Here is a 20543-nt window from a genome sequence, read left to right as displayed (position 1 = left end):
AGGACAGAAGAACGTTTTCCCCGCCCCCGCCGCGGTCAACGCCCCATTGTCCCATTTCTCTTTCCTCAGATAGCAGACAGCTCCGCCTGGTGGACGGGGACAGTCCCTGTGCCGGGAGAGTGGAAATCCTTGACCAGGGCTCCTGGGGCACCATCTGTGATGACGGCTGGGACCTGGACGATGCACGCGTGGTGTGCAGGCAGTTGGGCTGTGGAGAAGCCCTTAATGCCACAGGGTCTGCTCACTTCGGGGCAGGATCAGGGCCCATCTGGCTGGACGACCTGAACTGCACAGGAAATGAGTCTCACGTGTGGAGGTGCCCTTCCCGGGGCTGGGGGCGGCACGACTGCAGACACAAGCAGGACGCGGGGGTCATCTGCTCAGGTCTGCGCTGCACACTGTCCACAGGCTTGGGGAGAGGTGGAGCCCTGGAGGACGGGAGTCTGAGCCCTGAGGGAGAGATGCTGAAAGGACCAGAGAAGAAAGCTTCCTCCCGTGGATCTGGTCTTTCCAGCAGACGTGAAGACTAGGTGCTTTCACGTCCTCCTGAAGCAGTGGACCTTCTAGTCCTTTCTTCTCAGCAGAGTTTCCTGGCAGAGCCGTTTCTTAGAATTTCCAGTTGAAAGTAGGATTCACTTTGCCTTACATATGGGACAAAAAATTTAAGTCCATCGTACTAGTTTCTGTTTGCTTCTGTAACAAATTACCACACAATAGTTTAAAACAACATATATTTATTGCCTTAGAGTTCTGTAGGGTCAATGTTCAACAGAATCCCCCTGTTGGAATTAAGATTTCAGCAGGGCCACATCACTTCTGAGGCTTTGGTGAAGAATCCCTTTTTTTATATCAAGTTTCTTTTCAAACGATTTGCGTTTCTTGGCTCATAGCCTCCCTTCATCCATCATCAGACCAGCAACACTGCACATCTCTAACCATTATCCAGAGTCACACCTCCCTGGAGCCAGAGCCAGGAAAGAGTGCTTCTGTTGGTTTGGCCAAAAGCTTCCTTCTTTTTTCCTGTAAGATGGTCTGGTAACACTTAGGTGTTTTTCACTTCGTTTGAAACAATTTTGTTAGATTGTTTTGTGGCAGCTATCATATCAACATGCATCTTTTAAAAAAAATCTAAATTGGTGAATTTTTGAATAGCCAGTTTAATAATGAAAATGGAAGGGAAAAAAAGCAACATTTTCAGCATATCATGCTTTATTATTTCAAGAAAAGTTAGAAACACAACAGAAATGCAAAATGAATTTGTAGAGTGCATGGAAGTGTGGTGACTGATCACATTAATCAAAAGTGATTTATGAAGTTTTGTGTTGGAGATTTCTCACTGAACAGTACTGCACAGTAGGGTAGACCAGTTGAAGTTGATAGCAATCTAATTGAGATATTACTTGAAGACAATCAATGTTAAACCATGCAAGAGATAGACAACATACTCAAAATATCTAAATCAAGCATTGAAAGTCATTTGTACCAGCTTGGTTATATTAATTGCTTTGATGTTTGGGTTTCACATAGGTGAAAAAAACCTTCATGGCAGTATTTCTACATGAGATTCTCTACTTAAACATAATGAAAACGTTTTGCTTTTAAAACCATTTGTGATGGGTGATGAAAAGTGGATCAGTTCAGTTCAGTTCAGTCACTCAGTCGTGTCCGACTCTTTGCGACCCCATGAATCGCAGCATGCCAGGCCTCCCTGTCCATCACCAACTCCCAGAGTTCACTCAGACTCATGTCCATCGAGTCATTGATGCCATCCAGCCATCTAATCCTCTGTTGTCCCCTTTTCCTCCTGCCACCAATCCCTCCCAGCATCAGGGTCTTTTTCAATGAGTTAACTCTTCACATGAGGTGGCCAAAGTACTGGAGTTTCAGCTTGAGCATCATTCCTGCCAAAGAAATCCCAGGGTTGATCTCCTTCAGAATGGACTGGTTGGATCTCCTTGCAGTCCAAGGGACTCTCAAGAGTCTTCTCGAACACCATTGTTCAAAAGCATCAATTCTTCAGCACTCAGCCTTCTTCACAGTCCAACTCTCACATCCATACATGACCACTGGAAAAACCATAGCCTTGACTAGACGGACCTTAGTTGGCAAAGTAATGTCTCTGCTTTTGAATATGCTATCTAGGTTGGTCATAACTTTTCTTCCAAGGAGTAAGCGTCTTTTAATTTCATGGCTGCAGTCACCATCTGTAGTGATTTTGGAGCCCCCCAAAATAAAGTCTGACACTGTTTCCACTGTTTCCCCTTCTATTTCCCATGAAGTGATGGGACCGGATGCCACTGCACAATAATGTAGAAGGGAAGAGATTGTGGCACAAGTGAAATGAACCACCACCAACCACACCAAAGGCCAGTCTTCTTCCAAAGAAGGTGATGATGTATATGTGGTGGTATTGGAAAGGAATCCTCTATTAAGAGAGTACATTCCAGAAAACCAAATGATAATTCTAACAAGTACTGTTCACCATTAGATCAACTGAAAGCAGCACTTAATGAAAAACATTCAGAATTAATCCAACAAAACTGCATAATCTTCCATCAGGATAATACAAGACCACATACATCTTTGTAGGCCAGGCAAAAACTGCCACACTTTGGCTAGTTCTGATTCATTAACTGCATTTACCAGACTTTGCAGTTTCATCTTTCCATTCATTTAAATCTTTACAAAATTCTCTTAATGGAAAAAATTTCAATTCCCTGGAAAACTATAAAACACACTTGGAATACTTCTTTGCTTGGAAAGATAAAAGTTTTGGAAAGAGGGAATTATGAAGTTGCCTGAAAACGGCAGAAGGTAGTGGAAAAAAATGATGAATATGCTGTTCAATAAAGTTCTTGGTGAACATGAAAAATGTCTTTTATTTTGACTTAAAAACCAAAGGAACTTTCTGGCCAACCCAAAAGAATGTTATTAGACTGGGTTCACACAGTAATCCAAAATAGTCCAACTTAACTTCACCATCCCGAGATTCTTAACCTTAATCACATCTGTGAGATCCCTTTTGCCAGGTAAAGTAACACATTCATGGTTCCAGGGATTTGGATGAAACCTCTGAGGGTTCATTATTCTGCCACCTCCCCAATATCATATCACATCCCTTTCACGCTGTCTTAGATGTTTTGCCAGGAAGCAGAATTCAGCTCCCCTCCCTACAGGTACCCAAGTTGCTCTTCCTCTCCGTTCATATTCACTACATCATGGTGGTAGAAATGTTTAAAAATATACACACAAATGGACAAAGTCAGGTAAAAGGGAGACAACTTTCAGTCTTATCACTTTATGAGTATCTCCTCAGCTGGTTCAGGGATGAATGGGCACTATTTCTGGGAGAGAGGAAAACCCAGAGCACTGAGTGAAGTTCTCACCAGTCCTGATTCCTCCCTTTCGATCTTAGAGTTCCTGGCCCTCAGAATGGTGAGCGAGGACCAGCAGTGTGCTGGGTGGCTGGAAGTTTTCTACAATGGGACCTGGGGCAGTGTCTGCCGAAGCCCCATGGAAGACATCACTGTGTCCATCATCTGCAGTCAGCTTGGCTGTGGGGACATTGGAAGTCTCAACTCTACTGTTGCTCTTAGAGAAGGTTTTAGACCTCGGTGGGTAGATGGAATCCGGTGTCAGAACACGGATACTTCTCTCTGGCAGTGTCCATCTGACCATTGGAATTATACTTCATGTTCTCCAAAGGAGGAAGCCTACATCTCATGTGCAGGTGAATTACTGTCTGTTTCTGTGTCTGTCTTAAACCCATAGAATGATAATAGTGAGATTTTATATTTTCATATTTAAGTAATTAATTTAACATGGGTCCACAAAATGAAGTTAAAACCAGGACAATTAAGTCAATCAATGGTGTCTGACTCCTTGCAACTCATTGGACTGAAGCTTGCCAGGCTTCCCTGTCCATCACCAACACTCAAAATCATGTCCATTGTGTCAGTGATGCCATCCAGTCAGCTCATCCTATGTCATCCTCTTCTCTTCCAGCCTTCAATCTTTCCCAGCATCAGGGTTTTTTCTAACGAATCAGTTCTTCGCATCAGGTAGCCAAAGTATTTGTTTCAGCTTCAGCATCAGTCCTTCCAATGAATATTCAGGACTCATTTCCTTTAGGATGGACAGATTGGATCTCCTTGCTATTCAAGGGACTCTCAAGAGTCTTCTCCCAAATTAAAAAAAAAAAAGAGTTTTCTCCAACACTACAGTTCAAAAGCATCAATTCTTTGCCACTCAGCTTTCTTTACATTCCAACTCTCACATCCATACATGAATACTGGGAAAACCATAGCTTTGACTAGATGGACTTTTGTTGGTAAAGTAATGTCTCTGCTTTTAATATGCTTTCTAGGTTGGTCATAGCTTTTCTTCCAAGGAGCAAGCAACTTTTAACTTCATGGCTGCAGTCACCAAATGCAGTGATTTTGGAGCCCAGAAAAATAAAGTTTGTCACTGTTTCCATTGTTTCCACATCTATTTGCAATGAAGTGATGGGACCGGATGCTATGATCTTAGTTTTCTGAATGCTGAGTTTTAAGCCAACTTTTTCACTCTCCTCTTTCACTTTCAAGAGGCTCTTTAGTTCGTCTTTGCTTTCTGCCATAAGGGTGGTGTCATCTGTGTATCTAAGGTTATTGATATTTTCCCGGCAATCTTGATTCCAGCTTGTGCTTCTTCCTGCCTGGCATTTCACATTATGTACTCTGCATATAAGTTAAATAAGCAGGGTGACAATATACAGCCTTGACGTACTCCTTTCCCAATTTGGAACCAGTCTGTTATTCCACATCCAGTTCTAACTATTGCTTCCTCACCTGCATACAGATTTCTCAGGAGGCAAGTTAGGTGGTATGATATTCCCATCTCTTTCAGAATTTCCTACAGTTTGTTGTGATACACACAGTCAAAGGCTTTGGCATAGTCAATAAAGCAAAAGTAGGTATTTTTCTGGAACTCTCTTGCTTTTTCGATGATCCAATGGATGTTGGAAATTTGATCTCTGGTTCCTCTGCCTTTTCTAAATCCAGCTTGAACATCTGGAAGTACCCGGTTCATGTACTGTTCAAGCCTGGACTGAAAAATTTTATGCATTACTTTGCTAGGGTGTGAGATGAGTGCAATTCTTTGGCAACGCCTTTTCCTTTTCTTTGGGATTGGAATGCTGACTGATCTTTTCCAGTCCTGTGGTCACTGCTGAGTTTTCCAAATTTGCTGCATATTGAGTGCAGCACTTTCACAGCATCATCTTTTAGGATTTGAAATAGCTCAAGTGGAATTTCATCACCTCCACTAGCTTTGTTCATAGTGATGCTTCCTAAGGCCCACTTTGCATTCCAAGAAGTCTGATTCTAGGTGAGTGATCACACCGTCATGGTTTCTGGGTCATGAAGGTCTTTTTTGTATAGTTCTTCTGTGTATTCTTGCCACCTCTTCTTAATATCTTCTGCTGCTGTTAAGTCCAGTGCTTTCTCTTGGCAGATGGTCAACACTGAAATCAGACTGATAATATTCTTTGCAGCCAAAGATGGAGAAGCTCTATACAGTCAGGAAAAACAAGACCAGGAGCTGACTGTGGCTAAGATCATGAATTCCTTTTTGCCAAATTCAGACTTAAATTGAAGAAAGTGGAGAAAACTGCTAGACCATTCATGTATGACCTAAATCAAATCCCTTATGACTATACAGTTGAAGTAAGAAATAGATTTAAAGGACTAGATCTGAAACAGAGAGTGCCTGAGGAACTATGGACGGAGGCTTGTGACACTGTACAGGAGACAGGAATCAAGACCATCCCCAAGAAAAAGAAATGCAAAATATCAAAATGGCTGTCTGGGGAGGCCTAACAAATAGCTGTGAAAAGAAGGGAAGTGAAAAGCAAAGGAGAAAGGTAAGATATACCTGTTTGATTGCAGAGTTCCAAAGAATAGCAAGGAGAGATAAGAAAGCTTTCCTCAGTGATCAATGCAAAGCAATAGAGGAAAACAACAGAATGGGAAACACTGGAGATCTCTTCAAGAAAATTAGAGATACCAAGGGAAAATTTCATGCAAAGATGGGCTCAATAAAGGACAGAAATGGTATGGACCTAACAGAAGCAGAAGATATTAAGAAGAGGTGGCAAGAATACACAAAGTTCAGTTCAGTTCAATCGCTCAATCGTGCTGACTCTTTGCGACCCCGTGAATCGCAGGATGCCAGGCCTCCCTGTCCATCGCCAACTCCCGGAATTCACTCAGATTCATGTCCGTTGAGTCAGTGATGCCATCCAGCCATCTCATCCTTGGTCGTCCCTTTCTTCTCCTGCCCCCAATCCCTCCCAGCACCAGGGTCTTTTCCAATGAGTCATCTCTTCACATGAGGTGGCCAAAGTACTGGTTTCAGCTTCAGCATCATTCCTTCCAAAGAAATCCCAGCGTTGATCTCCTTCAGAATGGACTGGTTGGATCTCCTTGCAGTCCAAGGGATTCTCAGGAGTCTTCTCAAACACCACAGTTCAAAAGCATCAATTCTTCGGTGCTCAGCCTTCTTCACAGTCCAGCTCTCACATCCATACATGACCCCAGGAAAAACCATAGCCTTGACTAGACAGACCTTAGTCGGCAAAGTAATGTCTCTGCTTTTGAATATGCTATCTAGGTTGGTCATAACTTTTCTTCCAAGGAGTAAAAGTCTTTTAATTCCATGTCTGCAATCACCATCTGCAGTGATTTTGGAGCCAAAAAAAAAAGTCTGACACTGTTTCCACTGTTTCCCCGTCTATTTCCCATGAAATGATGGGACCAGATGCTATGATCTTTGTTTTCTGAATGTTGAGCTTTAAGCCAATATTTTCACTCTCCTCATTTACTCTCATCAAGAGGCTTTTTATTTCCTTGTCACTTTCTGCCATAAGGGTGGTGTCATCTGCATATCTGATGTTATTGATATTTCTCCCAGCAATCTTGATTCCAGCTTGTGTTTCTTCCAGTCCAGCGTTTCTCATGATGTACTCTGCATAGAAGTTAAATAAGCAGGGTGACAATATACAGCCTTGACATACTCCTTTTCCTATTTGGACCAGTCTGTTGTTCCATGTCCAGTTCTAGCTGTTGGTTCCTGGCCTGCATACAGATTTCTCAAGAGGCAGGTCAGGTGGTCTGGTATTCCCATCTCTTTCAGAATTTTCCACAGTTTATTGTGATCCACACAGTCAAAGGCTTTGGCATAGTCAATAAAGCAGAAATAGATGTTTTTCTGGAACTCTCTTGCTTTTTCCAGATCCAGCAGATGTTGGCAATTTGATCTCTGGTTCCTCTGCCTTTTCTAAAACCAGCTTGAACATCAGGGAGTTCATGGTTCACGTACTGCTGAAGCCTGGCTTGGAGAATTTTGAGCATTACTTTACTAGTGTGTGAGATGAATGCAATTGTGTGGTAGTTGAGCATTCTTTGGCATTGCCCTTCTTTGGGATTGGAATGAAAACTGACCTTTTCCAGTCCTGTGGCCACAGCTGAGAAAGAACTATACAAAAAAAAAAAAAATCTTCACGACCCAGATAATCACCAAAGTGTGATCACTCACCTTGAGCCAGACATCCTAGAATGTGAAGTCAAGTGCGCCTTAGGAAACATCTCTACCCAAAAAGCTAGGGGAGGTGATGGAATTCCAGTTGAGCTATTTCAAATTCTAAAAGATGATGCTGTTAAAGTGCTGCAGTCAATATGTCAGCAAATTTGGAAAACTCAGCAGTGGCCACAGGACTGGAAAAGGTCAGTTTTTATTCCAATCCCAAAGAAAGGCAATGCCAAAGATTGCTCAAACTACTGCACAATTACACTTGTCTCACACACTAGTAAACTAATGCTTAAAATTCTCCAAGTCAGGCTTCAGCAATATATGAACCGTGAACTTCCAGATGTTCAAGCTGGATATGGGAAAGGCAGGGGAACCAGAGATCAAATTGCCAACATCTGCTGGATCATGGAAAAAGCAAGAGAGTTCCAGAAAAACATCAATTTCTTCTTTATTGACTATGCTAAAGCCTTTGACTGTGTGGATCACAATAAACTGTGGAAAATTCTGAAAGAGATGGGAATACCAGACCACCTGACCCGCCTCTTAAGAAACCTGTATTCAGGCCAGGAAGCAACAGTTAGAACTGGGCAGGGAACAACAGACTGGTTCAAATTGAGAAAGGAGTATGTCAAGTCTGTATGTTGTCACCCTGCTTATTTAACTTCTATGCAGAGTACATCATGAAAAATCCTGGGCTGGAAGAAGCACAAACTGGAATCAAGATTGCTGGGAGAAATATCAATAACCTCAGATATGCAGATGACACCACCCTTGTAGCAGAAAATGAAGAAGAACTAAAGAGCTTCTTGATAAAAGTGAAAGAGGAGAGTGAAAAAGTTGGCTTAAAGCTCAACATTCAGAAAACGAAGATCATGGCATCTGGTCCCATCACTTTATGGGAAATGGATGGGGAAACAGTGGAAACAGTGGCTGACTTTATTTTTCCGAGCTCTAAAATCACTGCAGATGGTGATCGCAGCCATGGAATTAAAAGACTCTTACTCCTTGGAAGGAAAGTTATGACCAACCTAGATAGCATATTCAAAAGTGGAGACATTACTTTATCAACAAAGGTCCATCTAAGTCAAGGCTATGGTTTTCCAGTAGTCATGTATGGATGTGAAAGTTGGACTATAAAGAAAGCTAGCACTGAAGAATTGATGCTTTTGAACTGTGATGTTGGAGAAGACTCTTGAGAGTCCCTTAGACTGCAAGGAGACTCAACCAGTCCACCCTAAAGGAGATCAGTCCTGGGTGTTCATTGGTAGGACTGATGTTGAAACTGAAACTCCAATACTTTGGTTACCTGATGTGAAGAGCTACTAACTCATTTGAAAAGACCCTGATGCTGAAAGATTGAGGGCAGGAGGAGAAGGGGACGATAGAGGATGGGATGGTTTGATGGCTTCACTTACTCAATGGACATGGGTTTGGGTGGACTTCGGGAGTTGGTGATGGACTGGGAGGCCTGATGTGCTGTGGTTCATGGGGTCGCAAAGAGTCAGACATGGCTGAGCGACTGAACTGACTGACTGATAGGTCCATACCATTTCTGTCTTTTATTGTGCTCATTTTTGCATGAAATATTCCCTTAGTGTCTCTAATTTTTTTGAAGAAATATCTAGTCTTTCCCATTATATTGTTTTCCTCTATGTCTTTGCACTGATCACGGAGGAAGACTTTCTTATCTCTCCTTGCTATTCTTTAGAACTCTTCATTTAAATAGGTATATCTTTCCTTTGCTCCTTTGCTTTGCATTTCTCTTCTTTTCACAGCTGTTTGTAAGGCCTCCTTAGACAGTCCTTTTGCTTTTTTGCATTCCTTTTTCTTGGGGACGGACTTGATCATTGCCTCCTGTACAATGTCACAAACTTCCATCCATAGTTCACCAGGCACTCTATCAGATCTAATCCCTTGAATCTATTTGCCACTTCTACTTTATGATCATAAGGGATTTGATTTAGGCCATACCTGAATTGTCCAGTCATTTTTCCTACTGGGACTGAGCCAGGACTGTGTCTGAGTGTCTCCTGTGGAGGTGCAGGTCAGCAGTGCCCTGCTGCAGTGGCTCTTGGTGCAGCAGACCTGGGTATGGCATAAGCCGTCTTGGAGGAGGTCACCATTACCCTGTCATAGAACCACCAGAAATTACACAGGGCTGGGGAAACAGACTCTTGGAGGGCACAAACAAAACCTGTGTGCACCAGGACCCAGGAGAAAGGAGCAGTGACCCCACAACAGACTGATTCAGACATGCCCATGTATGTCCAGGAATGTTCAGCAGAGGTGTGGGTCGGCAGTGGCCTGCTTCAAGGTCGGAGGCACTGAGTGCAGCAATGGGTGCAGGGGACCTTTTGAAGGTCACCATTATCTTCATAATCTCCATCATAGTTTGGCGTCAGGTGAAGCCACAGGAAGGAAACAGCCCCACCCATCAACAGCAAATTGGATGAAAGATTTACTGAACATGGCTTCACCCATCAGAACAAGACCCAGTTTCCCCCTCAGTCAGTCTCTCCCATCAGGAAGCTACCATTAGCCTCTTATCCCTATCCATCAGAGGGCAGAAACAGGATGAAAACTACAATCAAAGAAAACTAACCAAACGAATCACATGGACCAGAGCCTTGTCTAGCTCTATGAAACGATGAGCTATGCTGTGTAGGGCCACCCAAGATTGACAGGTCATGGTGGAGAGTTCTGACAAAACAAAGGGAATGGCAAACCACTTGAGTATTCTTGCCTTGAGAATCCCATGAACAGTATGAAAAGGCAAAAAGGTAAGACACTGAAAGACGAACTCCACAGGTTGGTAGGTGCCCAATACACTACTGGAGAAGCGTGGAGAAATAACTCCAGAAAGAATGAAGAGACAGAGCCAAAAGGAAACAACACCCAGTTGTGATGTGATGGGTGATGGAAGTAAAGTTCAATGCTGTAAAGAGCAATATTGCATAGGAACCTGGAATGTTAGGTCCATGAATCAAGGCAAATTGGAAATGGTCAAACAGGAAATGGCAAGAGTGAATATTGACATTTTAGGAATCAGTGAACTAAAATGAACTGGAATGGGTAAATTTAACTCAGAAGTTAAGATGAAACTTTAATCCACATGTTCCAACACTATTTTAAAAAATTTGCAGTTGACATATAATTCACATAACAGTATTAGTATTAGTTGCAGGTGTACAACATAATGTTTATGTATTTGTACGTATCGGAAAATGTTGACTATCCTAAGGATAGTATAGCTACCAGCTTTTCTATGTTTATTTTTGACTGTGTTGTATCTTCCTTGCTGCACACAGTCTTTCTCTAGTTGTGCTGTGCAGGCTGCTCTTGTGGTGGAGCACTGGCTCCAGGGCACGAGGGCTTCAGGAGTTGCTGCACACAGGCTCAGTAGTTCTGGTTCGAGGGCTCCAGAGCACAGGCTTAGTAATTGTGGCACACAGTATTAGTTACCCTGTGGCATGTAGGATCTTCTTGGGCCAGAGATCAAACCAGTATCCCCTGCATTGCAAGGTGGATGGACCACTAGGGAAACCCTTACTTTTTTCTTGTGATGAGAACTTGTAAGGTGTACTTTGTTACCAACTTTCTAATATAAGATACAGTATTAACCCAGGTGATGCTAGTGGTAAAGAATCCCCTTGCCAATGCAGGAGACATAAGAGACGTGGGTTCCCTCCCTGGGTTGTGAAGATCCCCGCAGGAGGAAATGGCAACCCTACTCCAGTATTCCTGCCTGGGAAATCCCATGGATAGAGAAGCCTCTCAAGCTACAGTCCATAGGTCACAAACAGATGGACTAGACTGAGCACCCACACATGCACACATTAACTGTACTCCCCATACTGTACATTACATCCTCATGACATTAACCTTAGTGCTGGAAGTATGCTGTTGTTTAGCCACCAAGTTGTGTTCAATTCTTTTCCACCCCATAGACTGTAGCTTGCCAGGCTCTTCTATCCGTGAGATTTCCCCGGCAAGAATACTGGAGTGGATTGCTATTTCCTTCAGGGGATCTTCCTGACCCAGAGGCCAAACCTGCATCTACTGCATTTCTAGCAGATTCCTTACCACTGAGCCACTGGGGAAACCCAACAATGCCTACCTAATAGCAATGCTGTGTGGTAAATTAAATTTATTTTTAATATGCACTATTTATTATCACAAAACATTACCTTTAATTTATATTTGCTTTACTATTAATATCTCACTGATTAGCATGAAGCTAAAGGACTCTTATTTCATGAATTTTATTCATCTACACATTCATTCAATAAATACTTATTAAGCAACTATCATGGTGTTTAGAAAAGGTTCTCCATATACATACTAGTTGGATCTTGTTAAATGAGTGCATACAATATGTAGGCACTGTCCTAATAGAATCACAGGATAAATAAGATATGCAAAGTCCTTCCTCTAGTGATACTTTAATTCAGGTAGAGTTTTTTTGTTTGGTGTGTGTGTGTACACATTTGTAGATGTCTGTATGTCTGTTTTTATATTTGTTATTAGATGCAGGGAGTGATAAACCAGTAAATATTTAAAGTTATTTTAGAAGACTTTACGACAGCTTTCATTACCATTTTTATTTTTCTCTAGAATGTTTAAAATTTTCTTTTTTATTTATCAATCAGTTCAGTCACTCAGTCATGTCTGACTCTTTGTGACCCCATGGACTGCAGCATGCCAGGCTTCCCTGTCCATCATCAACTCCCGGAGAATGTTCAAACTCATGTCCATTGAGTCAGTGATACCATCCAACCATCTCATCCTCTGTTGTCCCCTTCTCCTCCTGCATTCAATCTTTCCCAGCATCAATGTCTTTGCCAATGAGCCAATTCTTCCCATCAGGTGGTCAAAGTATTGGAGTTTCAGCTTCAGCATCAGTCTTTCCAATGAATATTCAGGACTGATTTCCTTTAGAATTGACTGGATCTCCTTGCAGTCCAAGGGACTCTTAAGAGTCTTCTCCAACATCACAGTTCAAAAGCATCAATTCTTCAGTGCTCAGCTTTCTTTATAGTCCATATCTCACATCCATACATGACTACTGGAAAAACCATAACTTTGACTAGACAGACCTTTGTCTGGCTTCCCTGGTGGCTCAGTGTTAAAGGATCTACCTTCCTGTGAAGGAGATGCCTGGTTGATTGATGGGTTGGGAAGATTCCCTGGAGAAGGAAATGGCGTAACTTACTCCAGTATTCTTGCCTGTGAAATCCCATGGACAGAGAAGCCTGGCAGACTGCTGTTCATACAGTCGCAAGAGAGTTGGAAACGACTTGGTGACTCAAAAACAACAATGCAGAACTCTACAAATCAGAAGGTTAATACCGATAGGACTTGGGTAACATCATCTGTCTCACACTAATCAGTAGAGTAATATTTCCTATTTTTGCCCATTTTCAACCTTATTATTCTTATTTCTGCTATAAGATACCAGACTCAGGTGCTTGCCAGAGTGCAAAAACTCCGTGTCTCAACCAGCAGGCTCTGCAGCCTCAATGGAGACTCAGGACCTGAAGACTCCTCATCCCCACCACCCCGTCCCAGGCCCCTACGCCCCGTCAACCCCTCATTGTCTCCTTTCTCTCTCCTCAGGCAGCAGACAGCTCCGCCTGGTGGACGGGGGCGGTCCCTGCGCCGGGAGAGTGGAGATCCTTGACCAGGGCTCCTGGGGCACCATCTGTGATGACGGCTGGGACCTGGACGATGCCCGCGTGGTGTGCAGGCAGCTGGGCTGTGGAGGAGCCCTCAGTGCCTTGCAATTTGCTGAATTAGGTCCGGGATCAGGGCCCATCTGGCTGGATGAACTGAACTGTGGAGGAAAGGAGTCCCACGTGTGGAGGTGTCCTTCCCAGGGCTGGGGGCGGCACGACTGTGGGCATGCAGAGGATGCTGGGATCGTCTGCTCAGGTACAGTCAGTGCATTGTCCATGGGCTGAGAAAGTAGAAAGTTCCAAGGAAGTTGGTGTCTGATCATGGATAGTCATAGAAGATGACTGAGTTAGGGAGGTCTAGACGTTTACCCGTCCTCCCTGAGGGCACGTTTATCTGTGAGGATGGGCTTCACTGCTTCCCTCTTGTCAATCTCTGATACTTCTTCTCCAGTGATCTTACCTGACAGAGTTTAATCTATTATTTCCAATTATAATTGATCTTCATAATTTTTATATAATTTTTGGAAGAGTGAAATACTTGCAAATCACCACACACAGACCCCTTTGCACAGTGAACCCATAGGAGGGAGGGACAAGAATGAGGGTCCACGTCCCTGGGTGGAGTTGTTTCTGTAGTTACCCTATGACACACTATTTTGCAGTAGGTCAGTAGGAGTAGAGGGAGGCACAGAGGATATCATTAAACAAATCAGAAAGCAATTTAGGCATTTATGCCAAATTTCAAGTCTCCTTTGCAAATTTAAATGTAAATATTTATAGCCATTTGGCTAGTAGGACCAGAGAACTGTGGATGAAATGCTCTGAGTCATAGCTTCTCCTTCCATTGTTATTAGAAAAGATTCTTTGTCCGTTTTCTTTTAAGACATCAGCATGAACCCAAACTTTGAAAGAACACTTAGCTGTGCATTGACACATCAGTGGTAGAGATAATGAAATATTGATTCTGTGCTTTATAGTAAGAGATTGTATAGTTTATACCTGATGATTTCAGTGATATAAGAGGATTACACTTGGGAGTTTGTTTGATAGGAATAGAAGTAAGGGGACAAATATAATTTTTGAAGAAGCTGGAAGAGAGTTATCATAGCTAGGAGGGATGGAAGGGCAATGGGAGCTGACAAAGTCACCTGTGGGGTTCTCTGAGCACTGAAGGTCTAGGTGTGGTGTGGAGGATGCTACGTGCGCCTAAGGACACAGGATGTCTGTACAGCAAGAGACCAGACAAGGATAAATCTGACCACAGTTTCATTTTGTCTTTATTGCAGTTCATTCATATAAATAATGGCCCTCTGGAAGGGCAATTTCCCTTTCTTTGATTATCCAAATCTCTCATAAACATTTTGGAGGGCTTTAAACTGTCCACTTGTTTTTCTCCTGCACTTCTAAAAAGATAAGGGCATTGTTTTACTGTGACTTACATTCCCAACATTGGCCAAAATTCCTGAATATAACAGACTCTAAAAAGGTGCTTGTATTTGTAATAAACCACATGAAAATAGATTCTCAATATTACCTTCAAATAACATCCTCCTACTTAAATATCAGACCTCTGCAGAGGATTCAGATACGACTCCCTTGTAGACTCTCCTCTCTCTCCATTTCATTTTCCAATCAGAGGTTCTATTACTGTGCCTCTAGGAATCCACTCTCCTTGACCTTTGCTGCACCTTGATGGAAAGGTCACACTGATACCCTCTGGCTTTCAGAGGGGAATGGGCAGCCCAAGGGTTGAGGGCAGGTCTGGTCTTCCAGGAAGATACTTGATCTTTGTGGATCTCTGAGAGGCCACATCCCTAACCCAACAAGGATATTTCCTACACCTCAGGCCACACAGTGCTCTGTCCCAGTCAAACCAGTAGGAATCCGGAGTGATAGGTGAAGAACCAGAGGGTCCAGGGTCAGGTCAGACTGAAGGTCAGAGGGCTGAGAGTTGGTCTGGGGGCAGATGCATCACAGCTACAGGGAGAAGAGAGGCCACCTTGGTCAGAGGGAGAGAAGTAAGGATGTGATCTACATGAACAATGATGAAAACCCACCAGGTTCCTCTTACTCTTATGGTTTCCTGGATAAAATACAGCCCCAAAGCTATAACAGTGAGACTGTCTCTGGGACAAAGGGCCCTAAGCAGAAGCTGAGATACAGAAAATCAGGGCTCTCCCAGGCTCAGGCATAGGGGCAGAGTCCTTTCCTAACAACCTGGCCCCTGAGGTCCCTCCTATGGCTCAGGTTGATGTTTCTTTTGCAAATGGACTAAACCTGGAAAATGGGGGCCAAAAGTGTTTCAGCACTATTTATTGAACAGTCTGTCTTCTCTAATGATATAAAATATCACCTTCTTCAAATACTAAATTTCTGTGCGTGTATATCTTTGTGTCTGTTAGATATTTATATTCTGCCCTATTCTCTCTATTGTTATATAAGAACATGGTTGGTTTTATTATTTTTAATAACTTATTCCCTCACATCATCCTTCTAGTTCATAAATTTTCTTGCAATGTTCCCACACTTATTTTTCCATTTGAAAGCAAATATAAAGTAAAAAAGAAATAATAATAATTTGTTTTGGGAGACTATCCTGATGTGTATAAGACTTTGTTCTGAATATATGAGTGTCTAACATGTGTCAGGCTATCTACAATAACATGTAAGCAATATTTGTTCTTCCTAAATTCATAATCTGGTCGGATTAATACAGAAACTAACAAGGTGTTGAGTAAAAATTATTTAATTAGAAAGAGTAGCCTGTGACCGAACTCCCCATCAGACCAGTTTGATCTCTTTCAGTTTTATACGCCATCCACTCCCAGTTTGATTTATCACAGATCCCACCCACACTCCACTCCTACAGAAGTTCTTCTGTTTCAGGGTCTCCTTTCCATCCATTTGTAGCTTTTACGATTGTTCTCTTTGTCTGTAGTTGGTAAAATGGGAAAGGGTAGCAGGGATAGGTGGCCAGATGGGAGGAGCGCAGTGGATAAAATCTGTCAAAAACTTGGACAAATGTTTTCCTCAAGTCTGTCTATCTTTCATCCATATTGAGGTTTTTGCATTTGGAAATCTCTAAATTACAAATGGCTTGTTTGCTCTCTGCTCTCTTTCTCTTCTTCTCCTTTTTTTTTTTAATTGCATGCTAGCTGTTTAAATAGGAAAGGAATACGCAGTTAGCATATATGTAGGATTAAAATACATTAAATTATCATCATTTCTTAGTATTTGCTAAGATTCCCATGTCTTAGATCCCCATGTCTAGTAGAAAGTAATCAAACTCGGCTGATTTGCATACTCCCACTGAAAACTCATTCTCTCCCTTGATAAATCCTAGGCTTTCAAGAAAGATGGCTAGGACCAGCCTCTCCCTCTTCTATGACTCTCTGAACTTTCTTAATATTCAGACTCATCTATGGACAACTTCTTTTCACAATCAAGTCACCTAAGAAATCCCAGGAATCTTTCATCATGAAGAATTATGAGAAATATATGTGAAATCATAATAAGCTTGTTATAATATACAAAAATCATAATAGACTTGTAGACTTGGTATGATGTCTAGTTTTCCTCCCGTGAGCCATAAGTCTGTCTACAGTCTAGCCTGAATTAATAGATATCCCACTATGAGGTCCCCTGTCTTCAGTGACTTGATTATTGGCTCCTGAGAGAAAACTGGCCAGAATTCTAGCTCCAGAAATCTCAGATGGCCTTCTAACCTTGTCTGGCTCTTAGTCCTCTAAACTATTAAATCCCATAAACCTACTTCACTCTGAGTTAGTTCAGCTCTGTGCTCAAGTCTGATGCCTGCTGCAGTGTAGTTTCCTTGGGTCTTGTCGTTTCCAGGTCCCTAGATGAGGAATTCTCATCCTAATCAACCTCCAAATATACATTCTTACTGACTGCAAATTTTTCTGGGTTCTTTTTCATAAACTTGCTCATGAAAATATTAATACAATTCTGACCCTAACTGTCAAATTCTCTCTCCATGCTCCACTCCTAGAAATGAAACGCTTTCACATCCTTGCCTATGCTGTGCTGTTTCCAATGCCAAGCAAGGACTATGAACACTCACAGGGTTTGTTGCTGCTGTTGATTGTTCCCCTTAGGATTTGTGCGTCTGGCTGGAGGAGAAGGACCCTGCTCAGGGCGAGTAGAAGTGTATTCTGGAGAAGACTGGACCCCAGTGTCTGATGGAAACTTCACATTTCCCACTGCCCAGGTCATCTGTGCAGAGCTTCGATGTGGCAAAGCTGTGTCTGTCCTGGGACACGTGCCCTTCAGAGAGTCAGATGGCCGGGTCTGGGCTGAAGAGTTCAGGTGTGAGGGGGAGGAGCCTAAGCTCTGGTCCTGCCCCAGAGTGCCCTGTCCAGGGGGCACATGTCACCACAGTGGAGCTGCTCAGGTTGTCTGTTCAGGTGAGATGTAGGTCAGGACTTGCCCCCCCCTGCACACTGTGTTCAAGTTTTTGTTTTTCCTCCCCCTTCTTTGTTCAGGTTTTTTTAAAAATGAGATTTTGCTGACATCCTGTCTTCTTCTACCAGTGTATGCAGAAGTCCGGCTCATGACAAACGGCTCCTCTCAGTGTGAGGGGCAGGTGGAGGTGAACATTTCTGGAAGATGGAGAGCGCTCTGTGCCTCCCACTGGAGTCTGGCCAATGCCAATGTTGTCTGTCGTCAGCTCAGCTGTGGAGTCGCCATCTCCACCCCTAGAGGACCACGCTTTGTAGAAGGAGGAGATCAGATCTCAACAGTCCGATTTCACTGTTCGGGGGCTGAGTCCTTCTTATGGACGTGCCCTGTGACTGCCCTGGGTGGTCTTGATTGTTCCCATGACAACACGGCCTCTGTGATCTGCTCAGGTAAGAGAGGGGGGAAAGGCTACTGGTACTCGTGGAGTGAAATGTTCCCAAGAGCAGAAAGTGAAGGAAACATGGCTTCAAAAATCAGATATTTCATGGTGAAATATGCTTCTTCTCATTATTCATTCATTTTTCAGGTCAGGGCAAGAAATGTGAAAGGGAATAATATATTTTTAAGCAGCATTATTATTTACAAATAATCATAGAAAACAATCTACAAACAATAAGTGTAGACCTCACTCATGATCCCCAACCCAGATAAGCCAAGAGAACACTCCCAGCACTACAGAGTCACTGTTGCCTCCCAGTAACTATGTCCTGTGTCCTCTCCAGTGAAAACAGTTTAACTTCTACTATCATAGAATATTCACTGGAAGGACTGATGCTGAAACTGAAGCTCCAGTATTTTGGTCTTCTGACGTGGATAGATGACTTGTTGGAAAAGTCTCTGAATCTGGGAAAGATTGAGGGCAGAAGGAGAAGAGGGTATCAGAGGATGAGATGGCTAGATGGCATTACTGATGCAATGAACATGAACTTGGGCAAACTCCAGGAGATGGTGAGGGACAGGAAGGCCTGGTATGCTGCAGTCCATGGGGTCGCAAAGGTTGGACATGACTAGGCAGTTGGACAACAACAATAACAACAGCCATAGGATATTTTATTGATTTTTGAACTTTATATAAAATCATGCAGTATGTTTCTTGTGTGTCTCACTTCCTTGACTCAACATTATGTTTGGGATTCACTCATGATCTTGTTTATAGCAGCTGACTATTCATTTTTATTACTGTAGAGTAGTTCTTTGAATGATCACATGACAATATACTAACCCATTTGACTGATGGTAGAGAGTTGAATTGTTTTCTGTCCTTGACTATTACAAATATGATGCCACAGTTTACCAGGACAATGGCTTTGGGTGAAAATCTATGCTATTTATTTAATCCTTGGTCTTTTATTTTCATTTTCTGAATGGTACCGTGTCGTTAGATGAGCAGAGTTCTTAATCTTAAGGAAATATAACTTATTATTTTTTCCAGGTATACTTAGTACTTCTTATATCCTTTTGAAAAGAACTTTGCTTACTCCAAGACCATAAAAACATTCTTCAATAGTATCTTATAGATATTTACTTTGCTCTTGCATATAATTGTATATTCCTTCTGAAATTGATATCCATGTAAGATAAGGGTCAAGTTTCATATTGACATCTAATTGACTCAGAATCATTTTCCGAAAAGATTTTTGTCTCCACTGTGTGCCACCTTTGCCATAAGGAGAAGGGCGTATGTGTCTAAGCCTTTTTTAGACTCTCTGTTCTATTCCATTGCATCATTTGTCTATCCTTGCACAAATACTATATTTTCTTAATTATTGTAATTTTAATTTACAAGAGTTCAGTTCAGGTCAGTTCAGTTCAGTTGCTCAGTCATGTCCGACTCTTTGCAACCCCATGAACTGCAGCACACCAGGCCTCCCTGTCCATCACCAACTCCCAAAGTTCACTCAAACTCATGTCCATCAAGTCGGTGATGCCATCCAGTCATCTCATCCTCTGTCATCCCCTTCTCTTCTTGCCCCCAATCCCTCTCAGCATCAGAGTCTTTTCCAATGAGTCAACTCTTCGCATGAGGTGGCCAAAGTACTTGAGTTTCAGCTTTAGCATCATTCCTTCCAAAGAAATCCCAGGACTGATCTCCTTTAGAATGGACTGGTTGGATCTCCTTGCAGTCCAAGGGACTCTCAAGAGTCTTCTCCAACACCAAAGTTCAAAAGCATCAATCTTCGGTGCTCAACTTTCTTCACAGTCCAACTCTCACATCCATACATGACCACAGGAAAAACCATAGCCTTGACTAGATGGACCTTCATTGGCAAAGTAATGTCTCCGCTTTTGAATATGCTATCTAGGTTAGTCATAACTTTCCTTCCAAGGAGTAAGTGTCTTTTAATTTCATGGCTGCAATCACCATTTGCAGTGATTTTGGAGCCCCCCAAAATAAAGTCTGACACTGTTTCCACTGTTTCTCCATCTATTTTCCATAAAGTGATGGGATCAGATGGCATGATCTTAGTTTTCTGAATGTTGAGCTTTAAGCCAACTTTTTCACTCTCCTCTTTCACTTTCATGAAGAGGCTTTTTAGTTCTTCTTCACTTTCTGCCATAAGGGTGGTGTCATCTGCTTATCTGAGGTTATTGATATTTCTCCCGGCAATCTTGATTCCAGCTTGTGCTTCTTCCAGCCCAGTGTTTCTCTTGACGTACTCTGCATTTCCTTCTCCAGGGGATCTTCCCGACCCAGGGATCGAACCCAGGTCTCCTGCATTCCAGTCAGATGCTTTAACCTCTGAGCCACCAGGGACGCCCATATAAGATTTACTTTATATTAACTAACTACGTTGCTTTTCTTGCCAACTGTGTTGGTCA

General features: G+C 42.5%; 1 protein-coding gene and 1 pseudogene across 1 annotated transcript in view; one reads left to right on the top strand and one right to left on the bottom strand.

The window, feature by feature from the left end:
- Positions 1-20543, bottom strand: part of LOC102185816 — a 298507-nt pseudogene that overhangs the window by 122835 nt on the left and 155129 nt on the right.
- LOC102186669 (antigen WC1.1-like) overlaps positions 1-20543 on the top strand; it is a 55055-nt gene that overhangs the window by 24265 nt on the left and 10247 nt on the right. Inside the window, exons 6-10 of the mRNA XM_018048530.1 lie at positions 70-384; positions 3416-3730; positions 13186-13500; positions 17360-17668; positions 17795-18112. Coding sequence (XP_017904019.1) covers positions 70-384; positions 3416-3730; positions 13186-13500; positions 17360-17668; positions 17795-18112 — 1572 coding nt within the window. The remainder of the gene's footprint in view (positions 1-69; positions 385-3415; positions 3731-13185; positions 13501-17359; positions 17669-17794; positions 18113-20543) is intronic.

Source organism: Capra hircus, chromosome 5, assembly GCF_001704415.2.
Source record: "Capra hircus breed San Clemente chromosome 5, ASM170441v1, whole genome shotgun sequence".
NCBI classification, from domain to species: domain Eukaryota; kingdom Metazoa; phylum Chordata; class Mammalia; order Artiodactyla; family Bovidae; genus Capra; species Capra hircus.
Note: the sequence above shows the minus strand (reverse complement) of the source record. Positions and strands in the feature narration are given on the sequence as shown.